This window comes from Bradysia coprophila, chromosome II (genome assembly GCF_014529535.1).
Source record: "Bradysia coprophila strain Holo2 chromosome II, BU_Bcop_v1, whole genome shotgun sequence".
Taxonomy (NCBI): domain Eukaryota; kingdom Metazoa; phylum Arthropoda; class Insecta; order Diptera; family Sciaridae; genus Bradysia; species Bradysia coprophila.
This window is the reverse complement of record NC_050735.1, coordinates 11999913-12010498: the sequence shown is the minus strand read 5'-3', so window position 1 is coordinate 12010498 and position 10586 is coordinate 11999913. Positions and strand designations below refer to the sequence as shown.

At 39.6% G+C, this 10586-nt stretch overlaps 2 protein-coding genes across 3 annotated transcripts; both read left to right on the top strand.

Moving 5' to 3' along the window:
* Positions 1–1158: 1158 nt before the first annotated feature.
* On the top strand, positions 1159–2668 carry LOC119073368. Its single transcript, XM_037178781.1, has 5 exons — positions 1159–1441; positions 1505–1608; positions 1684–1824; positions 2061–2113; positions 2200–2668. Exons 1-5 carry the CDS (start codon positions 1252–1254, stop codon positions 2504–2506), a joined length of 795 nt encoding a protein of 264 aa, XP_037034676.1. The 5' UTR covers positions 1159–1251; the 3' UTR covers positions 2507–2668.
* A 2234-nt stretch (positions 2669–4902) lies between these two features.
* Positions 4903–9925, top strand: LOC119073360 (PR domain zinc finger protein 5). Of its 2 annotated transcripts, XM_037178768.1 has the most exons (8): positions 7647–8220; positions 8291–8432; positions 8491–8554; positions 8697–8708; positions 8763–9163; positions 9227–9425; positions 9496–9578; positions 9665–9925. In XM_037178768.1, exons 1-8 carry the CDS (start codon positions 7652–7654, stop codon positions 9809–9811), a joined length of 1617 nt encoding a protein of 538 aa, XP_037034663.1. In that variant the 5' UTR covers positions 7647–7651; the 3' UTR covers positions 9812–9925. The 2 variants fall into 2 exon arrangements, 1 of the variants encoding a protein (XP_037034663.1); XR_005087035.1 differs by lacking the exons at positions 8697–8708; positions 8763–9163; positions 9227–9425; positions 9496–9578; positions 9665–9925 and adding exons at positions 4903–5555; positions 5934–6368 and having other exon boundaries at positions 6428–8220.
* Positions 9926–10586: the final 661 nt, after the last annotated feature.

Below are 10586 nucleotides of genomic sequence, written 5' to 3'. Positions count from 1 at the left end.
AACAAAAGAACTGTCACGCAAACGGAGTGGAAATTGAATTATTTCAATTTTTTACTCCGTTTGCGTGACAGTTCCTTTGTTATATTTTAGAACTGTCATGTAAACGGAGGCTAAACGGAGTGCTCTTTTTAAGTGGAAACTATACTTAAGAGTTTGATTGTTAATCGTTGTAATCGTTCATCATCAGTTGGCAAACATGCTGTCGATGATTATTCCGAATAGAAATAGATCTTCCTCTAGTTTTGTGAACAGACTTTTTTTGGTTTTTATGTGTCTGCTAGAAAGTGCTACACCTGCCTCAAATTGATGAAATCAAAATCTTTGAAAGATTTTCTCAAAATTATGTCTCAAAGTCAAGAAGGCGCCCAGCAGCAATATTTGAACAGTTGAGTGGATCGAGAGTCCATATAAGATTATTAAGTTCATAAAACTCCCACTTGTAGGTCGACGGAGAATACTGCCCATGTCAAATAAAGATCAACACACATTTGCATCTAGTGTCATCGGGAAAACGATATTTCTATTGTTTAAATCAGCTAAAATCGGTTAAAGCCGGTTTTAACAATAGAAATATCATATTCCCAACTGGCACTTTATGCTAGTGTGTGTTAACTTTAAGGCAATACAGACATTTCTACGCGTTCGTCTAGACGACGTAGCCAATTGCAGATTTCTATTAGAGAATACAATCGACTTAGTTCTCAAATACGGCAACTTAGGAACCTGGATGCATTCAAAGCTGAAGTGAAACTTAAAGTCATGAACGAGAGGGAGAACTTTTGTGCCTTTTCTCCTTTTATTTTTATTAACTGAGACTGTGATGACATTTGTGATGTTTTCTTTATTCTTCTTTTACGCTACATTTTTGTAAATTTTGACGAATTTTATGATTAACTTTGACTTACTTATTTGTTAAGAATGATGATTAACTGTGATAGATTTGCTAAAGGTATCTGCCAATTTTGTATTCCACCCAACGATGTTACGGGATGATAATAGATTATATTTATAAAAAAAAAAAAAATTGCGCTCAAAATCTTATTGTGTAAATGTATCGAAAAATTGGGCCATCTACATATCACGTTGCGTACTTTCCACCAAAACATCAGAAAATCTTTAGAAGATGATGATAGAATGGAACGTATCCCGAATGTCATTCACGTCAAAACGTTCAACAACAACAACCTTGACAGACCAAAGTATATAGAAAATAATTCTGCTTCGTAGGACTTGAAGGAATTTAAGTCGAAGATGTGGAAAATTCGCACCACCAGTAGATTGATAATAAAAAACGGATTTCTTAGACCAGTCGCATATTATTCACAAGACAGTAAATCAAAGGATATTTTAAGCTTATACAAATTGATGTCCGATGCAGGACTAAGTAAAAAAGATCCTCTTCACGAAGGCGGACCAAACTGGGAATTATTCAATCCGAGAGGTAAATGTGACATTTAACGGCACGTACACCGAACATCTCAAGCGTTTCGATCATCATTTTCAGGTAATCGATTTTTCCTGCCAAACGCGATGGGACTAGCATGGCAAAATCCCAAAACGATCGAAAAGAACGTCAAACTAGAAAATCTAATCGATTTCAAGTCGGAGGTAAAAATTGTGTCAATTTGAAATGATTGTCGTTGTCAACCGCATCACCAATAAATTATGAACGTTTCCCGATAGGAGCCCGACAAATTTCGCTTTTCTGTCGAACCATGTCCAGCACTGATTAAATATAAAGTTAAGGAATTGTTACGGAAGGCAGAAACGATTATAACGCTATCGTACGAGAAAGATACGGAAATCGAGCAAGGTGCCAGAAACGTAATTAGATTTTTTTTGCTTTTAAGTTTCGTACAAAAGTTTCTTCCGTGTCCATGACTTGAAGTATTTAAAATTGAACGAAGGCCATACAGAAACCAGAGTTTCGAAAAGAGTTTCTGTTCTCTGGATGGTGTAGCTCCATTCGCTTGTCTCTTAGCAATTTTGTTATTTTCATTTGCACGACGAATGCAACGGTTTTACACTAATTTTCCACTTTCTGTTCTTCCAAACTACAGTTTGTGATAGCCGCAACTGAAATTTGCAGACGTCTGCACTACGAGGGATACATGTAACTATGACAAACAATTTTCAGTGGTAAACGTGAACCATATTAAATTTCGTTTTTTTTTTCTTGTTGTTCCATTTCATCAACAGGTGCGATTTCGTTAACCCATTCAGTGGGAGACTATTTTTCGCCAAGCATCGAACAAACATCGATACCAATATCGAAGCCGACTGTAGATTCAATTACGAGAAAATTGATGATTGTACGGTAATGACGACGAATGTTGGTAAGAAATTTTGTGGCACCATTTTCACCAATGCCGAATCCGATCCGGCCCAACTGAGGAAAATGATCCGAATGGACGTTTCGCTTAAGATATTACTGGATAATGCGAAGAACGTAAACGATACGGATGATGAGGGTACATTCGACAGTGACGAATGGCAATGGAAATAAAGTGGAAAGAATTTTAGCAGCTATGAATACGATCATTGCTGTTGTACGGTACAATGAAGTCAAGTGGACACATTTTCGATTGTAGAAACTAATTTATTTTTGCGAGCGGAGCGTGTAAAGTTGATTGTGATGATGATGTTAGTAAAGAAAATCATGTACAAATTTGATATATCTATTGTTGGCACGACATTTTAAGCGATCAACGAGTTCAATGCTATCCGTTATGCATTTGTGATGTGGATGTGGGCGATTCCGTCATTGATCGTAGTAGGGTGTGTCAACTTTTCCAAAATGTCAAGTCGGACTTCTATACCCACCTCTGCCGACTCAACAAGTTATCTAGAAAATTTTAAAGTAAAAAAGACTTTTTTTTAAAGTTCTTTAAAGTGTCAGGTAGTGCCAGTCCAAAAAAAACGAGCCATCAGAACAGTCGGAGCGTTTGCTGCGACTGAGCCCCGTACAAACCCTACTTTGACCGTAAGCCTATTGCGCCGGTTAATGTAGTTAAAGTAAAATTATTATGTAATGTGTACATCTTACAAATTGCGCATTGCGCAATTACGAAGCCCCGTACGACGTTCCTTTCAAATGAAACAAAAATTTCAAATCGCCCTAAAAATTTTATTTATTGAGTATAAATACACATAGGGCCCTAGTACCGGCCTTAGTCCGAGGACCCAAATTTTTTTTTTCAACTACATTCTATTCGGCCTTCGATTACCTTCTAAATTAAACAAAAATTACGAAAAACGAATGAAATTTACTCGAGTTCTATGTAAATGTAAAATACACATAGGACCCTAGTAGCATTTCACTTCTAAGGCCCTAACTCACGGTCCACTCACCCGATTTAATAACACTTTTTTTTCCTGGATTGGTATTGACAATACCTATCATTTGCCGTGCCATTTACATTTCCATCGTTTGTTTTGCCATAAATATCACCAAAAGACCTTAAATCACTTAGGTGGCCCTAACTCACGAAGGGCCGACCCGAATATGCCCATCTTCGAACTTAGCCTCACTATTTTGACTATCTTTCAGGGGAAAAAAAATTTTTGAAATCGGATTTGATTTACTCAAGATATCGACGTGACGGACAGAAGGACAGACGGACAGACAAAATTTTTACTGCGGATTCGTCATCTATGAACATAGGCAAACACTTTGCCCTTACCGTCTGCTTCGAATTCCATCAATTACACACGGCATCGTAATCCTATAAGCCCCTTTGTACTTCGTACGGGGCTAAAAATTCTTCCATAAAATGATCAGACGGACCAGCTGAGTGGGTTTCCGGCTGAGCCTCAAAAAAACTAAGACATTTTGTAAAAACCGCTACACCCTAGTGTAAAAGCTCCAACAATTACAAATTTTCATACAAAAACTCAGAGGGTCCTTCTATGATCGCCTGTATTCGTAGTATGGCCAGTGTACGCCTGACCGCAGACAAATAGAAAACCAATTGTCCGATTTATAAACCAAACGGCTCATTGAATCGGTTCACATCAAGTAAAAGTTGAGTGAAGAGTTTTCGGACGAACTACCTGTGAGAAAATTGTTGAGAGAACCGGTATTTGACTCATACTAATTTCGCTCCTAGTTCTCCTAGTCCATACATGGCATAATAACCCACGAATAACAAGTCAATTTATCAATGGCACAGTAAAATGTTTCGGTAATGAAAGAATCTCAAAGTAATTAGGGACCATGATAGTTTGCGTATCCACCTGGAAAACCTCGTACATTTTCAAAGGAAAGAACACTTTCAAGAACTTTGTTTTCCTTTAAAATTTTGAAGAAAAAAAACAGGCTGAGTCAGACTTCTTTTGGTGTATCCTCTCCTGTCATTCATTTCTCATTGCCCGTGCCTGTCGGTATCTTGTAGGTCAATGATGAAATTTTTCTTTGAAATGTGAAACTCAAACTGACTTAAGTAAAACGATTCATGATGAAATGACAGCAATCTCAAGTATATGACATGACTTAAGTGACACATGTTATGGTGAAATGACCAAGGTAAATATAGTGAGGAGGTAATGCCATATATAACCGAATCAGATGTGCGGTGGCACGAAAGTTCGATACAAACGCCATCTCATTCCTTTGTTGAAATCAAAAAATGGAATAGAAAGTCGAGCCATCTGTATCTCACAACTGAAAATATTTTTGTGAAACACAAGTAAATCGTAGTCAACCATTTTAAAAAAAGATGTCATTGGCATCGAACTTATGTGCTAGGCCGCGCGTCTGAGTGGCATTACCTCCTCACTATATTTACCTTGGAAATGACCACAATTTGTGACTCAAAATTTGACCAAAAAAAACTGGTTGAGAATTTCAATGTCAGCAGTCATTGCTTTTCGTACGACATTGCGTTTCTACATTGTCACTTCCAGTGCTCGCTACACGTTACTTAGGACTTATTTTCAATACAAAATGAAATTCTTCAAACTTTCAATCCGATGTATTGTTGCCACATCCACTACGGTTGCGACTGTCATTTTGTTACTACTGGGAAACTCGATCGGCTACATTAACAGTCTGATTGTTTTTGCTGCATTCTCAATCTGTGGACTGGTGATCGTTTTCATTGAACTCGTTTGCATGTTAGGTGTTTCGATATGCAAGACTCAACGTTTAGCGCCTGTGCACATTGGTCGCAGTTCCATCAACGAAGAAATTGTTACCGAAAATCCTGAACTGACTAAAAGCGAAAGACTCCAGCAAAATCTGGACCTGTTTCTGCTGAAGAGTAGACTTGGCAATATTTGTAAAGCTGGACAACGGGCTCGGATGCGCATGAAAAAAACTTATGTCGTCCAATACGCTGACCTGATGACGGACCTGTTTATGTTTGCGATTTACTTAACGATATTAACGTTGGTTGTGCTAAGCTCCCGGGACCGTTTTGCCTTTTATAGCATGCGATCGTCGGTCAGACAATTTATGAGTCAGCGCTACTTCAATAATGAAACGCGAGAGCCAATTGATAATGGATTGCTTCTCGAATATTTGGAATTTGATTTTTTGCCAACGATACACACAGGTGAGGTTCATTTCTTTGCGGAATATTAATGCTATTTGCACCCGGATGGAAATAGTCGCTGTATTGTTGTGGATGCTATTTGCACCTATTGAAAATTGAGTGAAATTAGAGTATTCCAATTTATTGAATTTATGACACCCATTTCCCCTTCGTCACACAAAAGAGTCTCTTTCACTCTAGTAGCGTGAAATGGTTTGTGGAACTTCACATTTGATGTGGACGACTTACAGTTTGAATGAGATGGGGATAGCGCAGATTCGTAGATAACTTGGAACGTTTTTATTAATGGCATGAAATAACCTGAGATCACATCTTCTACACCTCCCCTCTCCTATATATTCATTCTAAGACGTTCTGTTTGAATAACCTTGATCACAGCATCCAGCAATCGATCATCAAACGGTTGGCTAAAGGACGAACGGATGAAGATCTTAGGAATTGCCAGATTAAGACAACAAAGAGTGAAGAATGATGTCTGTAAATCCAATGGTTTACTCACGACCAACAATTGTCTGCCAGTGTTAGATGATAAAACTGAAGATAGAACGAACTATGACCCGTCCTGGAAATCTCAGTCAAACATTCGCTCGAAAGACAAATATTGGCGTATTCTACAGCCGTGGATCTACCAGAATTCTTTTGAGTCGCAAACGATTTCTCAGTTCGGTAAAACTAAGCTGTATACAGGAGGCGGTTACGTATGTAATTTTGGTCGAACCATGGCCAATAGTTTGGTAGTTCTCAAGTTTCTAAGAAAACACAACTGGATCGATGCACGAACGAGAGTGGTTTTTATTGAGTTCACCACTTATGGTAAGCCTTTGAAATTAGTATGTCCTGTGAGCCTTCCGCAATATCTAAGCCTGTTTCAGGGGTCGATTCGAACCTCTTCAACGTAATTACATTGATTGCCGAAAGAACTCAGGTCGGATACTTCGAATTGAGCTACAACATTCAGTCCGTTCAGTTGCTTACGATCATTGAAAATCTGTCTGCAGCCACGATATTCATTTTCATGTCTTACGTGGCGATAGTCATCGCATTTATATGGCGAATTGTTGTGAATTTGTTGCAATCGAACCGGCGGCAATACTTTACAGAAATGTGGAACATTGTCGACCTGATCATTGTGGCACAAAGTGTGGGTGTCGTTACAATATTTTTCGTTCGAAACGAATATGTGCGGTCGTTGCTGCGATTGTTGGATGAAACACGAAACAATGAATTCGTAAGCTTCGTTTATGCCGGACTATTGGATCAATTTCTGCTGTGGTGGACTGGTGTCTTGGTCTGCATCAGTACGATCCGAATTTGGAAGATTTTGAATTTCATTTTCATTTTTCGCGTCTTCTCGACGACACTAGTCAATGCGGCTAAGGATCTAGCTGCTTCGACCGTTATAACGTTCCTGTTTCTTGCATGCTTCGCTACGCTATTCTACCAATTGAATAGTTCCAAGTCCGCATCATTTTCGTCAATGACAAAATCCTTTTCGTCCTTGCTTGCCATTTTATTCGGGTTCATCACGGACCGACTGAGTTCTACCGAAATTTTCTCGGGCAGCAATTGGCTTGAGTTGCTGCTATTCATTGTTTCGCTGAGCGCCATTGCCATCTATCTGATGAATATGATCATCACCATTTCGTGCAATTACTTTTCGAATGTGCGTAACGAGGCGAAATCGATTGTGCAGGAAAAGTTTTCGTTCTGGGACTTTTTGCGCGGGGAATTCCACGTGCTCCGAGATAAACGTACCGCCGGAACAGTAAGGAATTTGAACTATGCGTCGGTTAGAAGAAGCAAAGAGCGATTGGTGCAATTGGAGAAGAAATTGAGCAGAACGATGGAGTCGATGGAAGAAATACTTTCTCGTTAAGTATCGGAGTATCTTACATAAAACTGAAAGGAAAGCGAAAGTGATTTGATTGTTTGTGTTAGTAGCATGAGTTTTCAGGTGGAACATTGAAATATTCGTACCACCCGCTTCCATATAGTCCGAAGCAATGCCATCTATCTGTCAATTATTTACTACATTTTCATCAGCTGACTAAAAAAAAAATCTCTGTGGTTCGGAGTGCTTGGCCACCCTATAATAAATGTCCAATGACTTATGTTTACAATCCCGCTTCAGTGTCAACGGTTTGTTTATAAATATCACGAGTGGAAAATGGGGAATTCGAAATAAATTTTCCCGAAACCGTTGCATCTCAACGCTCCAAATGACATCACTACTAAAAAAGTCAATGGAAGACCAAGCAATCGACCGGATTTTAGCCGAAATCGCTCAAATAATCTTCAAGTGTAAATTCTGTGATTTCATAACCGACGAGAAACTGCTGTTGGTCGCCCACTACCGTTCCAATCATGTCAAATCGACTCCGACCTACAATGATCCGGTGGTCAGCGAACCACCACCAGCAGAACTGGACGAGCGTTACGTGTGTAGTCTGTGTTTTTCCGTGTTCGTGTCCCGGCAATTAGTGAAAGATCATATGATTACCGATCATGGTTGCATTCCAATTGTTCATGAGCCCAGTCCTCAGCAAATTGCTCCGCCATTGGAAGTGGTCGAGCCGAATAGTAGGAAGGACACGGACAAAGAACTGCATCGACCGATATCGTTGAGGGAGCTGCAATTGAAGCTGAAAAGTTCATTTGTATTGAAGTATGAAGGATGATGACCATGATTACGACACCATGGAACCGGCTTAATTTAGGGTTTTGCTGTTTTACAGGTGCTCGGTTAAAGGCTGTAGTAAGCGCTTTGAAACGGAAGATAGTAAATCGTATCATGAACGATGCCATACCCTCAACAACAACGAATTCAAATGCTTTGAATGTCAGGCTGTCGCTAAGACCTGGCGCAACTGTTCAGCGGTATGTTTAATATTTCAAAAGATTAAGATATTTTCATGATCCAATTTCGTTCGGACAGCATCTGTACAAACACCACAAAATCGACGTTGACCTACTCAAGTGCATTTTCTGCTCGTACAAAGGTAATTATTATTCCCTAGATCGACCTCAAGGCTGTATACTGAGTTGGGGAGATCCCGAACAGTATACTGCCTTGTTCCACCTACAGGCACTGTCACACACTAATTCCTTTTTATTTATCATCTGCGGCACACTACCAACCAGCTGGCTTATGTGGTGAGTTCTGAATATCTTTCATTTGTCCAACATTTCCAAAAAACCCCATTTCAGTCCAAATATTCAGACATCTACAAGTCCATGGAGCCACAAAAGGATTCGCCTGTTCGAACTGTCCGAAAATCTTCAAACAATTTTCACAACTGCGAGTGCACAACATCACACATCATCAGAACGACAACAGCAACCAGATGCGCTGGTATGTGAAGAAGAAATGCGAAATTTGCCACAACATGTTTGCCAACTCCAAGGTGTTGTCCAAACACATCAAAACCGTACACAGTCAAATCAAACCGTTCATCTGCAACGTTTGCGGCCATAAGTCGGCCAGGAAGGTGACGCACATGATCCATTTGAGGCAGCATACCGGCGAGAAGCCGATCTCCTGCCAATTCTGTCAGTTCAAAGCAGCCGATCCGAGTGTTATAAAGAAGCATGAACTTCGCCATCAGAATGTAGTTTTGGACCCCTTCTTTTCCGATCCCCGAACACGTCCTTAATGTCGAAATCTTTTGCAGAAGGAACAGTGGAAGTACAATTGCCAAGATTGTGACTACAGATCGATACAGTCGTCTACGCTGAAATCGCATTTGAAGAAATATCATCCCAACAGCTACAAGCTCATCCAATGTGAAGACTGTCCATTCGTCTCACTGAATGTGGGCGTTCTCAATAGACACAAACAGGGTCACAAATTTCAAACGTTAACTGTGCGAGGTAATTGACGGGTGCTCATCAGAAACATTTTCCACTTCAAACTGGCTACTAACCGCCCAAAATATTTTAGCAAATCGAAGCGGTAACAATGCGGAACATTCACACCGGAAACGCCAGAAGTCATTAACCGATAAGCCGAAGCGAATTGTTGAGGTAATTTTTGTGGCCTGAGTCACGACTCCCGACTATTCGGAGTAGTCGAGGAAAATTATTGTAATTCGTAACTTTGTGCCATCCAGGTGTCATCGGACTGCTTTTTACCACTGGAAAGTACCGATTCAATTTCGCATGACACTCTATTGGACACTGGTGGCGTAACAATACCGGAAAGCCACATCCACAATCATACCGACGAAACACAATTTCCAAATTTTAGCAGTGACTAAATCGACACCGTCGTCGACGCTTTTGATATTTTTTTGTTTGTTTTTGCCTTTATGCTGAATGTTAGAATGTTGCTCAACTACTCAATAAAAAATACAAATTTAAAGAAATGACCGAGGAAACATTCAAGTCTTCTTGTGTATTAAATGATGGCTAGATAAAATGATGAGTGTGAAAGCGAAGAATCGCCAAACTTTTGAATTTTTCCAATGTTCGAGCTTGCTGTGTTGGTATGAGAATGTCCTTGAAATAATAGGTACTGAATGCTGAATTTGTGTGTGAGATTGAATCAAAGATGTTGTCTGATGACCTTCTCAGTTCCCATGTGTCTTCTACCAACAGGGTGCAAAGGGATTATGGCTAAACATAAACTTTAAAATCTGTCTAGGCTATAATTGCCCTAAAAATATTTGTAGATTTCACTCAAAAGAGAATATGGTTTGATTCCTTTGAACACTTAGGCTGCGTTTGGACGCTTGGAGCCATCGGTCATGGTAGCAGGTTATTTCGAAAAGAATCCGATTTCCTCGAAAAATCTGATAAAAGTTTAGGAATAAGAGAGAAATCACTTCGAATCCAAAAATCTGGGAACCATCCGGTCGACAATAACCCAAATCTGTCGAATAACCTGACGGAAGTTGAGAAATGCTAGATAAATAAACTCGAATCCTATAATCTGGGAAACATGATGGGCCATCATTGATGGCAGCACGATAATTATGTAGACAATAACCCAAACCCGTTGCGAAACATAAAAAAGTTGAGAAATGCCAGAGA

Coding starts and splice junctions, on each gene's coding strand:
- LOC119073360 (XM_037178768.1), top strand. CDS start 7,652: ATGTCCAATGACTTATGTTTACAATCCCGCTTCAGTGTCAACGGTTTG. Junction 8,221..8,290: donor AAAAGTTCATTTGTATTGAA/GTATGAAGGATG, acceptor GCTGTTTTACAG/GTGCTCGGTTAAAGGCTGTA. Junction 9,579..9,664: donor AGCCGAAGCGAATTGTTGAG/GTAATTTTTGTG, acceptor TGTGCCATCCAG/GTGTCATCGGACTGCTTTTT.
- LOC119073368 (XM_037178781.1), top strand. CDS start 1,252: ATGTGGAAAATTCGCACCACCAGTAGATTGATAATAAAAAACGGATTT. Junction 1,442..1,504: donor GGAATTATTCAATCCGAGAG/GTAAATGTGACA, acceptor CATCATTTTCAG/GTAATCGATTTTTCCTGCCA. Junction 1,825..2,060: donor TCGAGCAAGGTGCCAGAAAC/GTAATTAGATTT, acceptor TCCAAACTACAG/TTTGTGATAGCCGCAACTGA.